The sequence below is a fragment of the Myxocyprinus asiaticus genome, chromosome 18 (genome assembly GCF_019703515.2).
Source record: "Myxocyprinus asiaticus isolate MX2 ecotype Aquarium Trade chromosome 18, UBuf_Myxa_2, whole genome shotgun sequence".
In the NCBI taxonomy this organism is placed as follows: domain Eukaryota; kingdom Metazoa; phylum Chordata; class Actinopteri; order Cypriniformes; family Catostomidae; genus Myxocyprinus; species Myxocyprinus asiaticus.
This window is the reverse complement of record NC_059361.1, coordinates 7,417,631-7,443,890: the sequence shown is the minus strand read 5'-3', so window position 1 is coordinate 7,443,890 and position 26,260 is coordinate 7,417,631. Positions and strand designations below refer to the sequence as shown.

Genomic DNA, 26,260 nt, shown 5'->3' with positions numbered 1-26,260 from the left:
ATTTCCATTACTGACCTTTGATAATGCCTAAAAAGATGTAGGTATTGTCTAGGTTGCTCTTTTGCCAAGAACTCAATCTTTTTGCTCAGTCTCTGTTTACTGTCTTGACAGTAAAACTTTTTTTTGCAGTCCTTTGTTTCGAAGGGTTCCCCCCTCCTTTTTTGTTGTTGTCTATCTTACATTTAAGTTGCATGAATGTTGTGCACCCTAGTGGTCACACACACGCACGCACACACACACACACACACACACACACACACACACACACACACACACACACACACACACACACAGACAGACAGACAGACAGACAGACAGACAGAGTGGCTTAAGTAGGTATGTGTATGAATGTCATTGCATTAGATTAAAAAAAAAATGCAAAATTTGTTATCCTAGTTTGATTAACTAGGCCTGTGGTTGATCTGCTAGGACACCTCTGTGAACTTCAGGGGAATCACTTTCAAATAATTTCGAATCATTTTCAAATGTTAGTTTTGAAAGAAAAAAAAAGTAGATTTTTTTTTTTTTTTTTTTTTAACAGATGCCAGTTGTTTTGATATTGTATTAAATGCAATGACATTCATATATGTTTAAGTTTCCAAATACGTTCTTGTAGCCTCTGTACTGTCTCTAAACTGGCTAATATAGTAATTGAAGTGACACAAGTAGAAACTAAAGTTTATTGATTTGTATTGACCCGGACAAACAAGAAATCAAGTTAAGAATAAAAGCATAATAGGACACTTAATTAAATCAGACAAATCAATATGTCTTGACACATTTAAGGGAATAAAAACATTTATACATACCTCAAAATGAACATACACATATGAACATTACATACTACAAATGCATACACTTGATTTGCTGTTTATTTGCTGAGATTCATATAGGCTTTATACCACACAGACATAAGCAAACATTTATTGCAAGACATTTTCTTTACACAGTAACTGTAATCCAGAGGAGTATTTAATAAGTAGTATGCACCTATAATAGTTACTGTACAGATAAGCTACCATATAGACACAAATTTAATGACTTAAATATGTTGGCTAACATTCTGCTATAGGAATATAGACTTGTAAAAGTGCTGAATTTTTTAATGATATAAAGCTATTTTATGTACTAAATTGTATGTTCTTCTTTAAAACATTTTATTAGTATTAATGCTTTCACTCTGTAAATTATAAATGCTCAAATAATGCTTTGACCATAAGTTACCATTACAGGAAATGTTTCTGCCTTGGTAAAATGTGCCACCTACTGGCAGCTCACGATTCATGGCGTTTGAAACAGATTGTAGATGCTCCAAGTTACCAAAAAGTTTTACTTTTCATTTTGTTTTTAATTCTCACTATTCCTAATTTTGATTCTGATAAAAAAAATTAAATAAAAAAATAAATAAATCCAAACATATATATTTAATTAAATTCAGTACATGTATATTATACAAATACTATGATGATGTGTATTAATGGTACACAATTTAAATAGAACAGTTTTTTCACAGTAATAAAAAGACATTTAGTTTTGCATTACAGTAACAACAGTTTGGAGGGAAATGTGCTTATTCATGTCATGGAAACAGTCACAATGCAAACAGTATTAACATTAAAAACAGGCTTTATTTTCTTTATGCAAAATAAAACATTTTCTTTTGTTTTTTTTTAGATTTGGTGTGAAATGTGATCCAAACATATTCTTGACAGGCTTTGTTAGATTCACCCTTTTAGATGCGGATTAAATATTGACTAATATTATATAATATATTAAATAGGCTGTTATGTTATGCATAAAAAAACCTGGTCCATTCACATAAAAAAAAAAAAAAAGAAAAGAATTCTTCAATTATAAAAGCAAAATACATTCATTTTGATAAAGGTATATAAAAATTGCACCAACATAATACTGGCCAAATGACATATACACACAATACACACACACACACACACACACACACACACACACACACACACACACACACACACACACACACAATGCTGCAGTTGTTTTGAAGTACTAAAACCCAGTGTTTTATAATTGTATCACGATAAAAGTGGTGATCTGTTCATGGTACACATTGTGTTGATGCTTTTAGTTGTTTGTATTTGTATTGACATAGTTACTGTAGTTTTCTATCAATATCAGCTTACCATCAAATATAAACAGATTACAATCCAAACGATGTCAACAACTGCAGTTAAATTGCACTGTTCTTACATATCACATCAAAATATAATGACAGGACAAACACAGAAACAGGCTTTACAAACAGCGTTTCTTTGTCAGCTCTGATCCTCAATCAATAATTGTGCACATGTTGTTGATAACATTAGATACACTGGACAAGTCACCAAGTCATATACAGGATGCAGAATTGTCCAATGTGTCATTAAGCCATCAAACACAATCAGATAATGATCTTCAGATAATGTGCTACAGATGTAGTGTGTTACACAGATGGTGCTACTGTTTGCGTTCCAAATGTTTCCATTCAGCCATACAATTTTCAATATTGCCCTTCTATTACAGACACCAATACTGATGTGCATTTTTCTATGTTAAAAAGGTCTCGTGAATGATAAAGTGAGCCCTTCAACTGCTGTTGAACTGAATAAATTAAGCAAGCTGTATTCTACAATTTACGGTGTATTAAAGTATACACACATATATAAAGCCTATGTCAGTCCTATATATATATATATATATATATATATATATATATATATATATATATATATATATATATATATATATATATATATATAACAGTGAAGACTGCATAATGTGTTATAACACAAGGTCTGCATTTCAGGCATCACATTATGTGGAGGCAACTAAAGGAAGTGTTTCTTTGTAAAGCTGGATTCAAAACACCAGCAAGCAAGCAGGTGAATCATGATGAAAATATATAGCAAAAGATCCTGCAAAATGCACATTGTGTCTCCAGTAAAGTATTTGTTCATCAAAATCATATGCCATGGGAGGAAATAATGTGTAACGTTGTGTTTGCAAGTAAAGCATATTTTAAGTAAAACTAATATTAATATTAGTTTACAGATTAAAAAAAATAAGTAGAGTTATTTACATTATTTTACATGAGTTGTGTTGATGCATTCACAGTACAAAAATGTAGCGTTTTGTGAAAATATAGCTTGTTAATGGCAAGCTACATTATAGACCTTATTCACAGTAGTGCCATCTTTGATTTTTGACAGGAATGAAGTCTATCCTTCACAGCCTCATTTACCGTCTCTTGAATTACATGCACTGTATAAAGCTATCAAAAAGCTCCTAAATCACATCTAATTTTCCTCAACACATTTTGTCTGGAGTTTTTTGTCTAATAAAATGAAAGATAATTTTTTCAATCTTTTGTCAGCGAAACGATCCAAAAACACATAAAACAACGAGTGCAGTTGCACGATATCATACGAATTAGACAAATTTAGAAAAGTCGTATGAATCCTTACAATTTCGCCATGAAAGTGTGTATTTGAATATAGTTAAACAACTGTAATGCTACTGAAAAATGTAGGGTGAATTCCAAAAAGCATTTTTGCGCCCTTGAAGGGCACTGAAAAAAGGGGACGCCTCTCAAAGTGTCATTACAAACGAAAGTAAGAAAATGAATCTTTCATGAAGGATGCTTCCACAAGACATTTAGCAAAGTAAACATTCATTCAGTAATTCCATGCTCCCTTCAGAGTACGCAAGTCAAGGGCTCTGTCCTTTAGAGTGAGTAGGGTATAGGGATGAACGCTTTCAAATGAAATTTGCCCCTAATTAGGGTAGTAGCGTAGGCTACATTTAGTTTAGCTAACTACTCCCCAACATTGCTTGTATTTAATGAAAACATCGAATCAATCAATAAAACCACAATCTGTTTTAAGTTGTACATCTTTCGACCATTATGTCCAACCTTCGTGGTACAGGTAAAAGACTACTACATGCTTTATGTTATCGTATCACTTCGTACACAGAACATTAGTAGAATATTGGAGAATTACATCTACAGTAACATATGACTTCATGGTGTGTTTAGTATCATTTACTAATAGCGTTGTCACAATATCAAAATTTCAGAGAAATTTAAACATTTTTTATATCAGTTTGAATACCACAGCAAAAATTAGCATGCTTTAACACACTCCTTTAAAAGGACAGACACACGTGAGCATTTGAGAGCAGCCATCTATGAGTCAGACAGTGCAAAGGTACCAAATTTAGTCAGCGCATGGTACTACTTAGTATTTTGGTACAAAGTATTTTAGTATAGACTTAGTGCCAAAGTAATTTTGTCATCCCTTCCACCTAATAAGTGTATTTTAGTATGATTTTAGACCCACCCACAAAGGTGTGGTCTAGTCACACTTTGGAACCCTTGTCTTTAAGGGAGGTGATCTTGAGCAGCATACCCTTCGTAGTGCGTCTGTACTGGGGTTGAGTAAAGTAGAACAGAATGGGATCTAGTACACTGTTCATGCTGGCAAAGGGTCTCATGCTTTTGTAGGCCACTGACAAGATGTTCCTCAGTTCACAAGGTGCTGTAGGGAGGGTCCTGACCAACAGGTAGAGTGTCTTTGTCACATGGAATGGCAAAAAGCTAATGGCGAACACCAGCATTACAATTATAATCATCTTAACTGCTTTTCTCTTCTTCTCTTCGGATGAGTCTCCTCTAGCTTCGCCAGTCTGGCAAAGAACCCTTGCCATTTTGCAGTACAGCACCACGATCACCAGGAATGGCAAGATGAAACCCAGACAGGTCAAGGCAATGCCATAGGGAAAATACTCTAGTGCACGATCAGGAACGCTGAGGTCGTAGCACACTGTACGGTTGCGTTGGATTCCAGTCGCTGCAAACTCAAACGTTGGGGCGCAGAGTACCACCACAGCCACCCATACACCAGCACAGATAATCCAAGCCAGCCTGCGTCCACCTCGTTTGGGCCACGGTGTCAGCGGATGGCAGATTCCCAGGTATCGTTGGAAGCTGATGCAGGTTAGGAAAAAGATGCTTCCGTGTAGGTTGCTGTAGAACTGAAAGCGGATGATGCGGCAGGTGAAGTCGCCGAATGGCCAGTAGTCCCAGCTGGCGTAGTTGTATATGAGAAGAGGAAGCGAGCAGACGTACAGGAAGTCCGCCACAGCTAGGTTAAGCATGTAGATCTTGCTGCATGTCAATGCATGTCGGGAGCTCCTGATTCGCAAGATGATGACGAAATTGAGAGGAAGCCCGAAGATGAAGACCAAGCTGTAGATGGACGGGAGAAGGTAACGTTTGAAGTCCTCCTTGTAGGTGCAGGAAGGCAGAATGGAGGTGGAAAGGTTAACAGATGTCATCTTAACGGAGACTGCCTCACATTCTGAAAAACAGAAGATAAAAACAATCATGTATGAATAGGAGTGTAAACAGATGTATGTTTTAGGATTATTATTCCATTTCCATCACAATTATTAGTGGTGCATGCTAAGGCAAGCATCTCAAAAGATGGACCACTTGTATTAAAATGAATGGGAGAAATTGGAATGCCCAACATGGCAGATGTAGAAAAGGAAGTTCCATCTTACAGGTGAAAAAGCCAATCACCTTTTAGATACTGTACAGACATCACCTGTCAATCAACTCTATAACACGCATGTGCATTTGCTAGACGGCTGGGACAATAACGTTTTTTAGCGGGATCTGAGGTAAAGGAGCACAAAATATTCTACCACTGTTGTCAGATTTTACTGCTGATTTAAAATATGTTCTTTGATTGTAATCTTGACCAACCGTTTTGGAGATTTTGGTCTTTCCCCATTCAAGTAGATAGTAGCTGTACTTTCATGCCACTTGTATCCATACAAAATAGATTTCCGGGTGCATTCCAAAGATGGCTGCCAAGTGTACTGACTTGCCTTGAAAATAACTTTTGCATCTCTATTATTACTGGTCAAACTTAGGGTCAAAGATTTTTTGAAACCTTTGATTTGCATTCCTTCGTAATTATTTTGTGTTCCATCGCAACAGGTTTATTCATCGCTTATGAAAACAATGGTTTTACAGTAATCATAGTTCAACTAAAACCATAGTTCATCTAAAACACAGAAAAACCAAAACTATGGTAATAAAAATAATAATACTAATAATAAAAAAAATTGTGATACCACAAATTAACCATTGTGTTACTATATGTTTTTTTAAAACCATGGTTCCTACCAAAAACAAAACAAAACAACAACATGCTTACTACAGTCATGTTTACTGCAGTTTTACTAAAGTGAAACTAAGGTTAATCTTCTTAAGGGCTTTTATTATTATTATTATTATTATTATTATTATTTTATTTTGGTTTTAAAAACCATGGTACTTCAACCGTAAATTAACCATGGTGTTACTATAGTAAAACTGTAGAAACCACCTTTTTTGGCAGAATTATTATGATTTGGTTTCCTGAATTATTACTATGGTTTTAAACCATTGCGCATTTAAAATATTTATAATAATTCCTGCAGTAAAAGCCATGGTAAATTGTGTGGTAGTGGTTTTACTACAAATACTAAAGTTAATATAGTTACTGTAGTAAAACCTTGGTTAATTTTCATATGGGATTAATTAAGCTATTGGGGGGGGGGGGGGTACCCAAAATAATTACGAGGGAACATACATATCAATACTAGCCCAGTGGCAACTTTTGGTTGTGGTTTGTATTATTTTTCACAATGTTACAATTTTTGTGTTTTTTTAGAAAAGTCATACATACAGAAAATATGCATACTGTGCATAGTTTACATACTGTATACTGCAGAAATAGTAAGAATACAGTCCAAAAACAGACAATAAAGTGGCCAAAAGAAAAAGAAAAAAAGTTTTAAATGATGCTACTAAACATAAATGGGTACCAATACTGAGTACCTCAATGCAATATGTGATTCATGTACCACTGTCTAGAGTTATAAACTATACTATCCATTTAGTGTGAGCAAGCAAAACATTTATATAATCTAACTATAGTAAGAAAAAACAATTAGAGAGAATATATATAGCTTGTTCAAATCTAATTAGAGTAAAAACATTCAATAACATCCCAGGACTCATGCAGGCAAAGAGGGAACTGAGTTCAGCAGACAGTCAGGAGCCATTGGGCATACTAGCATGTAAGAGCACTCAGGCTATTTACAGTATACTGCTGTATTTTTTCTCTGGTGTTGGATAACACTAAATTCTATGACAGAAGTCATATGGCTGATAGGGGAGACTGGGGCAAGTTGTCATACAGGGAAATATCTATGAGGTTAAAAGTTAAAAGTCCAATTACCCTCTAGCAGTAATTTTGTTTGTTGGTAGTTCAAAACCCTCCTAAATTTGAATAATGCTTGAGAATTTAAGACATCAAGACAAGGGTCAACTCTACTGAATTAGGGATTTAGACCAAAAGGTTGAAACATTTTTATTGAGGTAGGTGGTCACATGTGTTTTAAATGTTATAAATTTATGCAATTTATCTAATACAAAACAATGTTCAACATTTACATTCTTGCTGTTTCATGATTTGCTTTGGGTTTCTTAATAAAAATAAAAAAAATTGCTAAAAAAATTGCTAAAAAAAGGCTGTTTAATGGCAGGTTCCGTTGTGATATTTTACCCTTAATAGTGTGACAACAAGCCGCATTATGTGTCAATGAACTGTCCTGAGCAATAACGGTACAAATGTTTAATAGCTTTTTTGTAACCAAGATTTTAAGCTATGTGTCTATACAGTAACTGACTTTCAAAAGTAAATTATAGGCCTATATAAACATTACTGGATTTAGAATGGAAATTTTCCCATGCGACTTGCATCGTTGTAATCTTACATATGAGAACAATAAAATTATATTTATACTTGTTGTCACCAATAAAAATGCAATTGTGCAGCTGTAGTTTTTACATTATGGGAAAGGAAACCATCACTTGTCCAGCGCTGGAGTGTGTATTTGTTTAATAAATGCATGCCAACTGTGGACAATTTTTTTCAGATGCAGACACTGTAACAATGACATGGACAGATTGTGTCAAGGTTTAATTCATTTTTCTCTTAAACAAGAAGTACTGTGACCACATGAGTTACTGTATCTGATCGGGCACTGATTAACTATGTGGAGGCATTTCCTTAATTACCTGTTCTATACTTGGCCATAATCTTGTGGCTGGAATGGACTAAAATGGTCCTATTAATGGTAAAACGAAGGCTAGTAAACATGCTTATTCACCGAATAAGTGGAGAGAGAAAATATTTCCATAGGCTTATTTACTAGATGACAATATCTTGCTCAAGGGGGGCACTGCCCCTAATGCCTGCCCTTGGCAACGGGCCTGACACTGTGTATCTGTGGTGCTATAAAAATTCCTCTGTTTGTTTTGAGTGACCGGCCTCAAGAGAGACAATAACATTGACTAGTGGAGCGAGAAAATCATGCTTTGGATTTTCCTGAGATGTCCCTGAAACATGGATTAAGCCTGCCGAGTTAAGTCCCTATACTGAGCTGGTCCCACAGAATTGCAATTTTTTTAATTCCCCTCGGTTGTCTGGCCGTGGTGGGGGACTAGGACAGTTTTTAAAAACTTTTATCATTGTCGCACCTTATCCACAGGTGCCTCCTGCAGCTTTGAAGTGCAACTGTTTCAAATTGCCTTGGTTAATCCTATTGTGTTTGCCATGGTGTATCATCCTCCTCAACATAATAAGAATTTTCTTAATGAGTTTGTCGGGGAAATTGTCACCTTTCATGATAGGATTTTAATTTTGGGGGATTTTAACATTCATATATGCTGTTACTCTAAGCCACTATCAAAAGAGTTTTTAAACCTGATTGACTCATTTGACTTTGTTCAGTGGGTACTGGCCCAATGCATTCTCAGGGCCACACTCTGGATCTGATTTTATCACATGGACTGCCCGTCTTGGACACTGAAATTAACCACCCCAGGTTTTCAGATCATATGCCTATATTGTTTTCTATACCTCTCTCTGGAAGTACCTACAGAAATCCACCCCTGGCTTGTTGGACCCGCACTTTCTCTTGCCATTCAAGTGAAGAGTTTTCTACAGCTTATTTAGAAGTATGCACTTCACAGGACATGAACTCTTCTTTGCACCACTTAGATGCTGATGAACATCTTAGCTTTTTCAACTCTACTTGCACCAATATTTTGAACTCTATTGCCCCATTAAAGGCAAAAAAACATAAACCCAATCTAGTACCTTGGCATAATGATACTACTCGTTCCCTCAGACAGGCCTGTAGAAGAGCAGAACGTAAATGGAAAAAGGACAGATTACAGGTCTCATATGAGATTCTCTTTTTTCTTTTCAGAGGGCCGCTAAGGCTGCTAAGTGTAAATATCTTTCAGAGCTAATTACAAAAAATAGTCACAGACCTAAAATTCTTTTCTCCACCATAGACTCTGTTCTCAACCCCACAGTAAATCTCTTCCCTGAGACGTCTGTCTCTCTTTGTGAGGGCTTTGCAAGTATAAGATCTCAGATGTTTCCTTCTGTGTACACCTTGTCTGATGTCCCTCTGTGCTCCACTACATGGTCTGCTTTTGAGCCCATTAATCTGCATACTCTTAATGAAATAGTTGAACATTTAGAGCCTACTATGTGCCCTCAGGATGTTATTCCCCCACGCTTCCTTAAACAAATCATTGATGTTGTCAGCCCTGGACTTCATCAACAAATGTCTTCACACTGGTACTGTACCCGATTGCCTTAAACATGCTACAGTGTCACCTTATCTTAAAAAAACAAATCTGGACCCCCACTTCCCTGACCAACTTTCGCCCTATCTCCAACTTGCCTTTTGTTTCTAAAATCTTAAAGAAAGTGGTATTAATTCAACTCTAGTCTTTTTTCTCTATTCATGAAATATTCCAATCTGGTTTCAAAGCTCATCACAGTACCGAATCTGCTCTCTTACGAGTTTCGAATGACATCTTACTAACCACTGATTCTGGGAAATCTATGGCTCTGGTCCTGTTAGATCTTAGCTCTGCCTTTGATTTGGTTGATCACAATATTCTTCTATCTCGACTGGAGTCATGTGTGGGCCTTCGGGGCACAGTGTTACAGTGGTTTCGTTCATACCTAATGAATAGTAGGTTTGCTGTCTGTCTTGGACATCATTCTTCCTCTGATTTTCATCTAAGTTGTGGCATTCCACAGGGCTCAATTGTTGGCCCTGTATTGTTTTCTCTGTATATGCTTCCTTTGGGCTCCATTTTTAACAAATACAGAGTGTCCTTTCATCTCTGTGCTGACGACACCCTAGTTTATCTCCCTTTAAAGCGTGACAGCAAACATGCCTTACAGCCCATATTAGACTGTTTAGATGAGCTCAAATTATGGCTTACGAATAACTTTTTAAAGCTGAACAAGAGTAAAACAGAAATCATCCTGTTTGGCACAAATAACAACAGTGTATGTGATTTTGACCTGACTCTCTCTCACTTTATAGGACTGTGTGCGCTAGGAACTTGGGTGTTCAATGTAATTGAATGCAAATTTGAGCACATCACACCGGTCTTGATTTCATTGCACTGGCTTCCTGTTAAATTTAGAATTGATTTTAAAATTGTATTGTTTGTATTTAAATCTCTCCATAACCAGTCGCCACAGCACTTATCCGACTTGCTGCACCCGTACACTTCATCGAGATCTCTTAGATCTGGTGAATCTGAATTGCTTTGTGTTCCCAGGTCTAAACTTAAGAATAGTGGTGATCGTGCCTTTGCTGTTGTTGGACCTAAGCTATGGAACAGTCTTCCAGCACATATTAGAACTGCCTCAACTATCTCGGCTTTTAAAACTAAACTTAAAACATATCTATTTTCCTTGGCTTTTAACATTCCTTGACCTTTTACCTTTGTAAGTTTATTGTTTATTGTTATTATATATTTTGATTGTTGTCTTTTTATATATTGTGCAGCACTTTGGTCAACCTTGGTTGTTTTTAAATGTGCTATATAAATAAACATTGATTGATTGATTGATTGATTGATTGACTGACTAGACCAATGGCATGCGTTGGGGGTGGGAATATCTGTTTGTTCGATCAACGGTAACAGAAAGCTGTTTTGAAAACAATGTTTATTTTTGCAATTCCGTTTGGTGGTGCTAATGGCACAGAAATACATACTTCACACTTTAATGCTCTATTAACTTTTAAAATGAACAAAACCTACCTCCCTACCCTAAACATAAACTTAAACGATAGTGTCATTAAAAGCAAATGTGAGATTAATTTTGTTTTAAAATTGCTGAAGCAACCAAGTCATTTGTGGTTCTTTTATGACACTTTCAAATCATGTGTCAACTCACTAAATCAATACATACTGTTGGAGAGATCAGGACTAAGTTGACACATGGGGAAGTTACAATAAGTTTACAGACAAAAGCAATAATTGCACAAATGCATGTTTTATCTAAAAGTGGTTTTGTATGGTTTCTCACAACTATTATGAAATATTACCGATATTTAAGATGGCGCCGTGGATGGCCGCCTCAGTGTGGAGCTCTCCAGTTCTTTTGCTGTTTTAGTTTGTTTGTCCTGTGTTTAGTAATTTATTTCTGATCAGTTTTACCAGAGACGAGCTGCTGAATATTCGGCAGCACACAGCAGACAATCTTTTACCGGTTTTTGATTATTCAGACGTTCTGTTGGACATTTCAGTCAGAGGAGCTGCAGTGCTGTACAAGCACAGTAAAAGACGCTTTTGAACCACACTGCCAAGCATCCATCTAGCGAATCTCCGCTCTCTTCCTAACAAAGCAGATGAATTGCTTCTTCTCACCTGCAAAAATAAGAACTTTGCAAATTCTGCTGTATTGCGCTTCACGGAAACCTGGCTGAGTAAAGCCATTCCAGACAGCGCATTACATCTACCGGCTTCCAGCTGTTCAGAGCGGATCACACCGCGGAGTTAATGGGGAAAACGAGAGGCGGTGGAACGTGTTTTTATGTCAACGAATGTTGGTGTACAGATGTAACAACACTGAAGATGTGCTGTCCTAATTTAATCATTCTTCAAAAACTGTAAGCCTTTCTACTTGCCGCGGGAGTTTTCCTCGTGCATTCTTGTGTGTCTATATTCCTCCACATGCGTGCATGAACGCAGCACTGCAACAGATGATGTCGTGGTAGATTTCTTCAAAACAGCAATCAAAGTGCAGTTGAATCAAAGATTTCTGGAGACGCAAAGTTCTGATTCCAAAAGCATTTATTCGTACCACCCGGCCGGGGGAGAAGTCCTGTGGCTTCTCCCATCCTTAATTTATGACAGGCTTATATAGGATGTACTTATGTATAGTTTCTTTGTTTACATGTGTTTTTCTCCTCAGCAGATTTCCATGTGAAATCAGCAAAATATCTTTTAGGATACATTTGTATACATTCTGTGTTACTCCAAGTTTGTCACATGATCAGATGCATGCTCTTTATAATAAAGAGACATTTGTCTTTTGCTCAAAAACAGGATGTTCCATTTGAACTCGTGATCACATAATGCTTTTTCTAGCTGCAAAGTACATAACTATTATATTTGCTTTCACACTAGCAAAAGCATAACTATTTAAATGTATATGCATAAAACACACTATAATCAATTCATATAGTTACATACTAAATTATTAAATAAAAATATACCATAATGGCTGATCAGATCACAGACATGGAGCAACAACATCCGGACTCACTTATTATTATTCTTGGAGATTTTAACAAGGCAAATTTCATACATGAATCGTTTTACCTTAATTTTATGTTGCCTCCTTAAGAACTGGCTATGGACAACAGATGAAAATTAGCCTACAGGGCTAACTCTGGCTCATTTACAGTTTTTTCTGTTGATTAATGAGTACTGTCCCTATCAAATGAAAAATAAAAATAAAATAAAAAATAAAACTGCCCAAATACAGACAGCACATTACATGCCCCACCAGAGACAGAAATACACTGGATCATTGCTACACAACAATAAAGGATGCATATCGCTCTGTCCCACATGCAGCTTTAGGACACTCTGATCACTGTCTGGTTCATCTTCTTCGGCCTACAGGCAGAAACTAAAATCAGCTAAACCTGTAGTAAAGACTGTAAAAAGATGGACCAATGAAGCGGAGCTGGAACTACAAGCCTGCTTTGACTGCACTGATTGGAGTGTTTTTCAAGCTGCAGCCACAGGCCTGGACGAGTTCACAGATACTGTGACATCATATATCAGTTTCCATGAGGAAATGTGCATTCCTACTAGGACTTATTTAACATACAACAATGACAAACCATGGTTTACAGCAAAACTCAGGCAGCTTCGTTAGGCCAAAGAGGATGCTTACAGAAGTGGGGTTAAAATCTTGTACAATCAGGCCAAATACATACAGACAAAGGGGATTAGAGTGGCTAAAAGAAGCTATTCTGAAAAGTTGAAAAAACAGTTTTCATCTAACGACCCTGTATCAGTGTGGAGAGGCCTGAAAGACTTTACCAACTATAAGACACCACCCCCAACACTGTAGGGAATCAACAACTGGCTAACAACCTGAATGTGTTTTACTGTAGATTTGAAAAGCCCAGTCACACAACCCACACCCGCTCCAACCTTCACAGCACACAAACATTGACACCTCCTGCCACCACCCTCTTCCCCTCTACTGCTACTCAACATGCACTTAAGATCTGTGAAGAGGATGTGTGCCGGGTCTTCCGCAAACAGAAGACAAGAAAAGCACAGGGCCCAGATGGTGTTTCACCCACTTGTCAAAAATCCTGTCCTGACCATCTGGCCCCCATCTTCACACAGATCTTCAACAGATCACTGGAGCAGTGTTCCCTGCTGCTTCAAATGATCCACAATCATCCCTGTCCCAAATAACCCAAGATAAAAGGACTTAATGACTACAGACCCGTCGCTCTGACATCTGTGGTCATGATGTCATTTAAGAGACTGGTGTTGGCCCAACTGAAGGACATAACTGGACCCTTTCTGGATCCCCTTCAATTTGTTTACAGAGCAAACAGGTCTGTGGATGATGCAGTCAATATGGGACTGCATTACACACTTCAACATCTAGACAGACCAGGGACTTATGCAAGGATACTATTTTTTGACTTCAGTTCGGCTTTTAACACCATCAACCCTGCTCTCCTATGGACTAAATTAACCCAGCTCTCTGTTCCCACCTCTATCTGTCAGTGGCTCTCCAGCTTTCTGACAGACAGGCAGCAGCTAGTGAGAATGGGGAAATTCACCTCCAGCACATGTACAATCAGCACTGGTGCTCCCCAGGGATGTGTGCTCTCCCCACTACTCTTCTCCCTCTATACAATGACTGCACCACCAAGGACCCCTCTGTCAAGCTCCTGAAGTTCGCAGATGACACTACATTCATCGGTCTTATCCAAGATGACGATGAGTCTGCATAAAGAAGGGAGTTTGAACAGCTGGCCTTCTGGTGCAGTCAAAACAACCTGTAGCTGAACATGCTTAAAACAGTGGAGATGATAGTGAACTTTAAGAGGAACACCCCAACATTAACCCTGCTCACCATTCTAAACAGCACTGTGGCAGCAGTTGAGTCATTCAGGTTCCTGGGCACTACCATCTCACAGGACCTGAAGTGGGAGACCCATATAGACTCAATTTTAAAAAAGGCCCAGCAGAGGTTGTACTTCCTTCGCCAGTTGAGGAAGTTCAACCCGCCACAGGCGCTGCTGATACAGTTCAACTCAGCAGTCATTGAGTCTGTCCTCTGCACTTCTATAACTGTCTCGTTTGGTTCAGCTACCAAGTCAGACATCAGAAGACTTCAAAGGATAGTTCAGACTGCTGAGAGGATTATTGGCACTCCCCTACCCACACTGCTAGAACTGTACACATCCAGAGCGATGAAAAGGGCTGGTAAAATTACTCTTGACCCCATTCATCCAGCACACTTCCTCTTCAAACTGTTGCCCTCTGGCCGGCGCTTCAGAGCACTGAGCACCAGAACAGCCAGGCACAGGAACAGTTTCTTCCCTCAGGCTATCCACCTCATGAACAGTTAAAACTGTCCCCAAATACTTTCCTTTGGTCAATACAACCATGTGCAATATTCAGTCCATCCGTTCCTATTTATATCCATATTTAATTTATATTCTTTAACATATCCTACCTCTTCTTCAATACATCACCTGCACATAACTGTATATCTGTATATACTGTAAAATATTCTAACAACATTGTTGCGCTATTGTATACTTCTCTTTTTTTATCTGTTACATCTTTTTTATGTTACTATATGTATATATGTTTAAATGTATATGTTTGTATGTATGTATATACATTGCATTCTCTTGCAAGGGAAGCTTCTGTCACCATGACAAATTCCTTGTGTGTGTAAGCTTACTTGGCAATAAAGCTAATTCTGATTCTGACTTAGTACAAAACTGTCACATTGTGACAACTTACCCCATAACTTGTCAATAACACGCCAAACTGTATCTTTTTTCCAAATCAGTTATGGTGGAAATTAACAATAGCATTGCTTTTAACCCAGACTTTAAGGTATGCTCCTATTCTAAAACTGACTTAAAGAAATAAACATTTGTTGATCATATAAATATATTTTTACGTTTAAACATATTGTGATGTATGGAATTTTGTTTTTGCAAAATCTGCTGATTTAAACTTGTCACCAAGGTAAAACATACAGCAGCAGAGGTCGTAAGAGCTAGTGACTTGTATGTTTATGAAAATATATTATAGTTGTATAATTTTCTTTTACCTTTGCAAATTAAAATCTAGTATTTATTTATTTATTTATTTTTTTTTTTGGCAAAACACTAATGGAAAAAATATATGTATACATATTGTGTGGCACATAAAATATATACAGTGCATCCGGAAAGTATTCACAGCGCTTCACTTTTTCCACATTTTGTTATTTTACAGCCTTATTCCAAAATGGATTAAATTCATTATTTTCCTCAAAATTCTACAAACAATACCCCATAATGACAACGTGAAAGAAGTTTGTTTGAAATCTATGCAAATTTATTAAAAACAAAAAACGAAAAAATCACATGTACATAAGTATTCACAGCCTTTGCCATGACACTAAAAATTGAGCTCAGGTGCATCCTGTTTCCACTGATCATCCTTGAGATGTTTCTACAACTTGACTGGAGTCCACCTGTGGTAAATTCAGTTGATTGGACATGATTTGGAAAGGCACACACCTGTCTATATAAGGTCCCACAGTTAACAGTGCATGTCAGAGCACAAACCAAGCCATGAAGTCCAAGGAATTGTCTGAAGACCTCCGAGACAGGATTGTATTGAGGCAAAGATCTGAGGAAGGGTACAGAAAAATTTCTGCAGCATTGAAGGTCCCAATGAGTACAGTGGCCTCCATCATCCATAAATGGAAGAAGTTTGGAACCACCAGGACTCTTCCTAGAGCTGGCTGCCTGGCCAAACTGAGCAATTGGGGGAGAAGGGCCTTAGTCAGGGAGGTGACGATGGTCACTCTGACAGAGTTCCAGCATTTCTCTGTTGAGAGAGGAGAACCTTCCAGAAGAACAACCATCTCTGCAGCACCCCACCAATCAGGCCTATATGGTAGAGTGGCCAGATGGAAGCCACTCCTCAGTAAAAGGCACATGACAGCCCACCTGGAGTTTGCCAAAAGGCACCTGAAGGACTCTCAGACCATGAGAAACAAGGATTGAACTCTTTGGCCTGAATGGCAAGCGTCATGTCTGGAGGAAACCAGGCACCGCTCAACACCTGGCCAATACCATCCCTACAGTGAAGCGTGGTGGCAGCATCATGCTGTGGGGATGTTTTTCAGCGGCAGGAACTGGGAGACTAGTCAGGATCGAGGGAAAGATGAATGCAGCAATGTACAGAGACATCCTTGATGAAAACCTGCTCCAGAGTGCTCTGGACCTCAGACTGGAGCGAAGGTTCATCTTCCAACAGGACAATGACCCTAAACACACAGCCAAGATAACAAAGGAGTGACTACGGGACAACTCCGTGAATGTCCTTGAGTGGCCCGCCCAGACTTTAACCTGATTGAACATCTCTGGAGAGATCTGAAAATGGCTGTGCACCAACGCTCTCCATCCAACCTGATGGAGCTTGAGAGGTCCTGCAAAGAAGAATGGGAGAAACTGCCCAAAAATAGGTGTGCCAAGCTTGTAGCATCATGCTCAAAAAGACTTGAGGCTGTAACTGGTGCCAAAGGTGCTTCAACAAAGCATTGAGCAGAGGCTGTGAATACTTTTGTACTTGTGGTGTTTTTTTTTTTGTTTAATAAATTTGCAAACAAACTTTCACATTGTCATTATGGGGTACTGTTTGTAGAATTGAGGAAAATAATGAATTTAATCAATTTTGGAATAAGGCTGTAACATAACAAAATGTGGAAAAAGTGAAGCGCTGTGAATACTTTCCGGATGCACTGTATATCGTGTGAAAATGCTAACTGGGCCAGCAGAAAAAAAAAATTCTTATTGTTGAGCCCTGGAGATACAGATTACAACATTCTATTGTGCACCATACATTATTGGATAGGTACATTTTAAATACAGGCTTTGATTAAAGGTTTTAACTGTCTGCATTGGTCCACATTAAGTAATTTTAAGACATAAAGCATTAATTTCCTGTTATGTACACAAAACCCACTACTGCAGGTAATGCTATCAGTTAAAGTGGCTTTATTGCTTAATACCTTGTCTTTTGGAGCTTATCTAAACTATGATTAGTGAAAGCATGCTCACAGTAGTCACCTCAAGACTTTCCCTAAATTGTTACTACTACTCTTTCATCACCATGTCTGAAGTCATTATCAAACAGCATTGCACAACAGAAATGAGACATTTCATTTCACAAGAGTGCCTCCAAGTCTGAGCCCATGTGTGTTGTTTGTCTGAGCAACACTAACACCTGTAAGTATTTAGCAAATGCTATTTATCCACAGTGGTTTGCAGTAGTCTGATTGCATAGACAATTTGCCTTGAGCAACCCTTGGTAAACTGCCATGACCTGATTTTTAATCATCAGTCTAACCCACCCCAGGTCAGTTGATTGACTGACAGAACACATCTTCAACTGCTTTGACATTATCCATCACAGAGACAGTTGGAATGGAGACAGCATTTGGTATTTGTCCAGACAGGTACAACCAGCCTCAGGTGAAGTTGAGTCAATACACCGAGTTTTGGGAAAGAGGAAAGTCTTTAACACATTTACATAATGTTTAAACTATTTTGTTATGTTCATTACAGGTGATATGTGTAATTTTTTTGATGTTAAAATACTTTCTACTATCCCATCTTCATATGCAAAGACAACTATAATGAAGCCATTTGTGGGTTGATTTCCCTGAAAAGTGTAAACACACTGTGGTGCTTGGTAATAAACCAAGAATGAGTGTCTACATGAGGGAAGAGTCTGAGAAAGTGGCACGCTGACCCAAGGGTCATATAAGCTCTTGTATGAAGTCACGGCCAAGAATACAACTGTTGACTGTCACGTTTATGGTAGATTGAGACATGGAACTTAAAGGGATAGTTTACCCAAAATGAAAATTCTGTTATCATTTACTCACCCTCATGTTGTACCAAACCCATATGACTTTAATTCTTGGAAAACAACAGGCGATGTAAGGCAGAATATAAAGCCTGAAATATACTTCGGTTTTGAAACGTACACTTAGCATCTGCGTACAACTGAACGCTAGCCTTTCAAAGTATACTTATTTGACTGTGTGCACATAAACAGTCGGTTGGTGCATGGCACTACAACTGCTATGAGATACTGGACTATTTCTCTTCATGAGTTTAGACACATAAAGATGTCTGTTTATTCCTTCAGACACAAGTTTTACAAATGCTTCTAATCTCCTAATGTACTCACTCGCGCTCTTGACATGCACATCCACTGTTGTTGTTTTTACCTTCATTTTCTGATGTTTAGCAGCGATTACATCTTCTAGCTCTTCTTTGTGAAAGCAGCAGCTCAAATGTGAGTGGACCCACTGATTAGTGCAAATAATTTCAGGCACATGCGCATTCTGTGCGATCAAAGTACGCGCGGTTAGAAAAATCAGGCCATATGAATTAAATGCTTGAGCACTCTGCTAATGATGACATTTTCATTACGTGTCCTGTACGCAGAAGCCTAGTGTTCACGTCTGACCGAAGTATACTTTAGGCTTTAGTCTCAGTTGCTATTCACTTAAATTGTAAGGGGAAAAGTTGCAATGAAAGTTAATGGTGACTGAGGCTACAGTCACATTCTGCCTAAAATCTCTCGCCTAACATCTTCATGACAGATTTCATTTTTCGGTGAACTTTTCTTTTAACAAGGTTAATATAACCATCATCTGTTGACCGAGATCCAACTGGTGGATTTGTACAGAGTGAAATGGAAAGGGAGTGGTGGTTATGGCTGTTGATTTAAGTAAACATTGATCAGTGTCTATGAGTTTGGAGGCTTGATATTTGAGTTTCTGTGTACAGTGCAGTCCAAAAGTCTGACACCGCTTTGGAAATCTGGGATTCAATATCTAATTTAAACCTGAAAATAAACAAAGTTTTAAGATTTTAAAATATTTAAAACAAAAAAAGGTTAATTAAAATTAATATTAAATATTTAAAGCTTTCTTTGATGGTGGCTTGACAAAGCCTTTTCAAGTAGACCTTCAGATAAAACCTTCAAAACATAGATGGATTTTGTATTGTAACCTGAAGCCATGATATGGCAAGCTTTGTGTTTTTGTTTACATTTGCATTTTTTGACATTTGTAGTTTGAATTAACGAGCAGTCCGTTGTCCTGTATGAACATTCTGTCAATGTAAGTCTATGGGATTTTTTGATCATCTGCTGTGTGAAAACCGTTATTCCGATCAGTTAGAAAAGAGAAAGCAACGAGAGTCCAAACAGTCTGAAGGTTTGTTCCAAGTTTGGTTAATGTAGCTTGAAAGCTGTTGGAAGCTTCATGAAGCAGGCTGTTTTACACAATTTTCCATATACTGTCACTGGTCAAAAAAACAGATGCAGTAATCCCACCCCAAATTTACGCCATTGGTCGAGCCAATGTTGCTTTGTTGGGCATATTAAGATGCTCAAATAAACGCAATGTTTTGAATGCACCACAGAGGCACAGTGTTGACAATTTCTGGGGAAATCAACCTACAAATGGCTCACTAATAGTTGTGTCTGCATAATAAAGCTGGTATAGGAGAAAGTATTTTGACATAAAAAGTTACACATCCACTTTAAGTTTCGGCACTATTTCTGTTTATCAAATAAGCAAATTTGTGGCATTGGACGTGTTAACTCCTTTGTACAAAATGTCAGATTTCCCTTCTTCCACTGAAGCACATAAGATGCTCTTTGGAACATTCTCAAATCATGCTGGGATTATGCCAGCTTGAGTACCCGCTGTCATTAAAGTGAAAGGGGGCATACCAAATACCAAGAAATTCTGAATTTTTTTTCAGTTCATTAAAGAAATGAAGATAACCTTTGCATTAAATTAGAAAAGAATGCAAAACACAAATGCAAAATAGAAGCCTTTTCTTTTGGACCCCTTACTGTACTATCTAGAAAAATATGATAACTGTGGCAATACTACATACTGTAACAGTGAATTTACTTGAACAAAACAACAAGGCACTGACTGCCAGTTTTGCTGAATATTTTTGTGGAATATAAAAAATTATTATATATATATATGTATACATACTGTATAGTGGAAACAATTGTATTACATTATAGAAATGCGAAATAGAAGCATTTTCACTAGTGGTCTCAGGCCTTTGGACTCCATATGTGGTCATGCCTCATGAGAAGCAACCTGAACCCGTAGGAGTCTTAATATAGCCACAGCACATTACCTGTCATCACGAGTCATTATGTAAATCTCAAACACCACAATTCTTGCAATTAGCCTTCTGTTTATAAACCTGAAATGAAGAAACCTGAATTCTTGTCATCAGTAGTCACCATGATGACAATCAAAAGTTGAAAGGGCATACATTGACCAAAGGATATCTCCAATGAGTCACAGCTAAAGCTAAAACTTGTGATAACTTATGTCATAGAACGTTTCCCCAACAGATTCCAAAAGTCCAAGATTCTAGAAGGTCTTTTAAGTATGAAATGATCTAACAGATGTGTCCTTGAAAGAAAGCAACTATGTGTTCTTGCAAAGGGACATACTACAATCCAAGCACTGTGAACACTATTTATTCAGTGTAAACAAGTGACATAGTGTCCTGTTGTTGCCATTAAACACTCTCTAGTCAGACTGGTTGCCCCTGATAAAACTTAATGAGATCGCAGTTTTGTTTCATTTTGTTTTGTTTATGTATCAAAACACAAATGAGACAATTGTTGATGTACAGTAAGAGTACTATAGAGCTGATTTCTTGCTGAAAAGAAACAAACTTATAACATATAATTTGTTATAGTAATTTTTTTTTTTTAATTAAATCCAGAAACTCTTGTGCATGACATCAAATCCTGGCCCGTTGCGGTGTCCGAAAAGTCTTGTGTGACTGCCACTTTAGAGGGGTTTGGGGCACTTATCAGCTAAAACCACACTGCTAAACCAGCGGAGACCAGATAGACCATCGTCAACCAGCTAAGACCAGCTGGGACAGCTCAGATAATTTGATTTTCATAGAATTTGATGACATGTTTGAATTCATATTCAAATCTGTGACTTGATTTTAGACTTTGGTATCTTGGCAAATCTGAGCACAGTTTGAGATCACACTGTTGAGATCTCTGAAACCTTACAAGGAGACATATGTGAGATAACTGGGGTCTTTTTTTTCAAAGAAAACATCTGAGAAGCAGAAGACTTCAGGTTAGGTCTCATTGCTGCAAGAAACCAATGGAGATCCCGATACACATTTAAAAGATCCCATTTGTGAGTTTTCGTTCCAATGGGCATCTTTGGTAAGAATCCACAATGACAGTGGTAAAAAAAGGTCTTTCACCCTGCACGCATTTATCACACATGACTAGTCGGGTGCAAAAATAGCAAACTAGAGCAGAGGTATGCATCGCCTGCGTCAACGTCAAGTGGTGACATTTCCCCACAGAAATATTTTATACATTACAACAAACAAATAACACAGAAATACCTTTTTTTGACTGAGAATGTCACATGTTTCTGAGTGGCATAGGCAACATGTTCTCTTTTCGCACAGTTTGTCTTGAATAACCTCTTTACTGTGATTACAAACTGCCACTGGCGCCACTAGCTGTCATTGCAATGAAAAGAAGGTCAAAAAACAACACGGTCAGTGAAAACATTGAAAACAGGAAAGCTATAGTAGATTCTGGTCTGGTTGAACAATCTCTTGGAATGTTTCCTTGGCTTTGATGCCAACAGTTCTACCCACACCATGATTTTATTTCTTTTAATGAGCTGTCTTGCAGAGCTGTCCATGCACACAAAAGAAAGCATCACTCACTTGCTGAAGCATCACAAACTGGAATCGGTATCGCAAACATTGAATTACAGTGGGATACTGCACTACTAAACTTCCGCAGAATTGTTTGCACATGTTGTAATTTATATCAGGAATGCAGGGCAGAATAAAACTTCTCAAAATGATTTACAACACTGCATGTTGTGCCATTACACAACTAGACAAAACTGAATTGTTGAATTTACAATAGCAGCTGTCATTGAATGGTTTTGGTTGTCTGCACAGCAGCATAGATTATGTGGATCTTAAAAGGGACAATCAATCAATAGCTCAATCAATCAATAAATCTTTGGATTTCACTGCAAAAAGTTGTCAAAAGCACGAGTTACGCATAATAACAGCCATACATATTTGATATATTTAACCTATTTATGATGTATTATTATAATATTTATTTTAGTAGGAACATGTTGTTCAAGGAGTTTGTTGCTTTCCCATTAGAAAGAAAAATTCAGATATAGAATAAAAGACAATCTCATAAAATAAAACCCCCCCCCAAAGCAAAACAAGAAATTCATGCTCTTACATGTTAATATTTAATATTTAATAAAATGTATGACTGTTCACAAAAATGTCTGCTTATGTGTCTCATATCTGATTCTATTTTATACACAATATTTTACCTTAAAAAACATGTGTAATTAATTTAAAATCTGTTCTGAATAGGTAACAGGTGTTTTGTTCAATTCTTAAAAATGCAAACTTTTCCTTGTATCTCACTGTTATTTTATTATATTTCTTCTTTTAGATTTTTGTAACACTAGGACACAGAACATGACAGAATCCATATGTATGAGAACAAATATACTCTAATTGCTAGTGTCAATTTGACTGTACTATTTGCATGCATATTAGCCTACCATTCTACCCAGACCGCAAATACTGTTAACAGCTGAAGCAATGTTCATGCTTCTGCTTTTCAAAAAGTGTCATTTCAAAGTTTTTTATTTCTTCCCAAACTTACCTCTGCATTAACTCTTGATTAGTTTTCCCGTTTGATCCACAGCATATAACTTTGGAGAAATAAATGTGAAATATCTTCAGAGAGATGAAGAAAAAAGAAGTTTCCGCTTATTCTGCACGCATGATTCACAAAGCCACTGACATGACATTTGATTTCTCAAGCACTCTTCTTACGTTTAGACCTGCGCGTCATTGACATCCTGGGCGTAACCCCGCCCCCTGTGGGCTCATTTATATTAATTACGCAACAGTACGTTCCGCCCTAGGATTCTCAGATTTTCTGAAAGGAAGATGTTAAGTGGGCGTTGTAGCCGTGTGAGTGGAAATTATTTTCTGATGGTAAATCGACATTACGCCACAAATGCTGTCGATTGTTTAACTAGTGTTGAACAAAGAATATTCCTTTGATCATGATTATTAAATAGGTGACGGACTCAATATGGGCATAAATTATCTTTAAGTTTATTTGTAAATAGTAAAAAATATAAGGATTAGAGTAAGAAGAACTTTTCTCTGCTCTTTAATTTCTTAATGAATTTGTATTTAATTTTTTTTAAATATTAGTTATATATAATATTTGTAACTTTTTTTTTAACCTACGCAAAACGTTTGATACATACATTATATATGCTCACTTTAAAAAAAAGCATCCTCTCGTTTTCAACTGCTTTTATTTTCAACAAACTTAACATGTAAATATTTGTATGAACATAAAAAGATTCAACAACTAAGACATAAACTGAACAAGTCTCACAGACATGTGACTAACAGAAATGGAATAATGTGTGACTCCAGCCATGTCTCCTAAGCGACCAAATTGGCCCGGTTGCTAGAGTCACATGGGGTAACCTCCTCGTGATCGCTATAATGTGGTTCGTTCTCGGTGGGGCGCGTGGTGAGTTGAGCGTGGATGCCGTGGTTGATGGCGTGAAGCCTCCACATGCGCTATGTCTCCGTGGCAACGCGCTCAACAAGCCACCTGATAAGCTGCGTGGGTTGACGATCTCAGACGCGGAGGCGACTGGGATTCATCCTCCGCCACCCGGACTGAGGCGAATCACTACGTGACCATGAGGACTTAAAAGCACACTGGGAATTGGCCATTCCAAATTGGGGGGGGGTCCCAGATGTGCTCAGTGGGATTGAGATCTGGGCTCTATACTGGCCATGGCAGAACACTGACATTCCGGTCTTGCAGGAAATCAGGCACAGAATGAGCAGTATGGCTGGTGACATTGTCATGCTGGAGGGTCATATCAGGATGAGCCTGCAGGAAGGGTACCACATGAGGGAGGAGGATGTCTTCCCTGTAACACACAGCGTTGAGATTGCCTGCAATGACAATCTCAGTCCAATGATGCTGTGACACACCGCCCCAGACCATGACGGTCCCTCCACCTCCAAATCGATCCTGCTACAGAGTACAGGCCTCGGTGTAACGTTTATTCCTTCGACGATAAACACGAGTCCGACCATTACCCCTGGTGAGACAAAACTGCAGCTCATCAATGAAGAGCACTTTTTGCCATTCTTGTCTGGTCCAGCAAAGATGGGTTTGTGCCCATAGGTGACATTGTTGCCGGTGATGTCTGGTAAGGACCTGCCTTACAACAGGTCTACAAGCCCTCAGTCCAGCCCCTCTCAGCCTATTGTGGACAGTCTGAGCACTGATGGAGGGATTGTGCGTTCCTGGTGTAACTTGGGCAGTTGTTGCCATCCTGTACCTGTCCCGCAGGTGTGATATTCTGATGTACCGATCCTGTGCAAGTGTTGTTACACGTGGTCTGTCACTGCGAGGACGATCAGCTGTCCTTCCTGTCTTAGGCATCTCACAGTACGGACATTGCAATTTATTGCCCTGGCCACATCTGCAGTCCTCATGCCTCCATGCAGCATGCCTAAGGAACATTAACGCAGATGAGCAGGGACACTGGACATCTTTCTTTTGGTGTGTTTCAGAGTCAGTACAAAGGTCTCTTTAGTGTCCTAGGTTTTTATAACTGTGACCTTAATTACCAACCGTCTGTAAGCTGTTACTGTCTTACGACCGTTCCACAAGTGCATGTTCATTAATTGTTTATGGTTCATTGAACAAGCATGGAAAACTTTGTTTAAACCCTTTACAATAAAGATCTGTAAAGTTATTTGGATTCTTACAAAATTATCTTTAAAATACAGTGTCCTGAAAAAGGGATGTTTCTTTTTTTGCTGAGTTTCTTTTTTATAGTTAGATATACTGTATGTATACTAAATATAGTATGGCACATTAATGCATGGGCATTGATTATCTCCCAGAAATTTGTGGGACAAACATAGAAATTCCTAAATATTATAGGCCGAACAGTTAAAATATAATATAATATAATAAAATATTTTGCTTAAAGGTTTGAATGTGGTTTGCTATCAGGCAGTTCATCACTGATATCATCTAATAAACATCTTATTCTTTTGTACATGGTTTTGCCCTGCAGGCTAACTGTCTTTTCTTTACACCATAAAAGTTATCATTTCACTCCTACACAGCTGAATATGCAGTAGAAACATCCAGCCATTACAAGTGCAGACTGATTTTGATGGATCTGTTCACACATGGAATATTTCTGCTCGTTTGTAATCCTGAGAAACATGTTACAGCAGCTCTTCGGGCATGAGAAAACTTGGTGAAATCCGATAACCTTAAACCCAGCAAATATATAGAGACATCCATAAACCAAACCAACATAATGTTGCATTCATTTAAATTGCACATACAGTAATAATTTCTTGCAGCAAG

At 37.8% G+C, this 26,260-nt stretch overlaps 1 protein-coding gene across 2 annotated transcripts; it reads right to left on the bottom strand.

Annotated features, from left to right (window-relative positions):
* Positions 1-700: 700 nt before the first annotated feature.
* On the bottom strand, positions 701-23,640 carry LOC127456040 (P2Y purinoceptor 3). 2 transcript variants are annotated; one of them, XM_051724334.1, is made up of 3 exons: positions 23,489-23,640; positions 22,174-22,293; positions 701-5,372 (listed from the first exon to the last, which is right to left on the bottom strand). In XM_051724334.1, exon 3 carries the CDS (start codon positions 5,347-5,349, stop codon positions 4,372-4,374), a length of 978 nt encoding a protein of 325 aa, XP_051580294.1. In that variant the 5' UTR covers positions 5,350-5,372; positions 22,174-22,293; positions 23,489-23,640; the 3' UTR covers positions 701-4,371. The 2 variants fall into 2 exon arrangements, with proteins under 2 accessions (XP_051580294.1, XP_051580293.1); XM_051724333.1 differs by lacking the exon at positions 22,174-22,293.
* Positions 23,641-26,260: the final 2,620 nt, after the last annotated feature.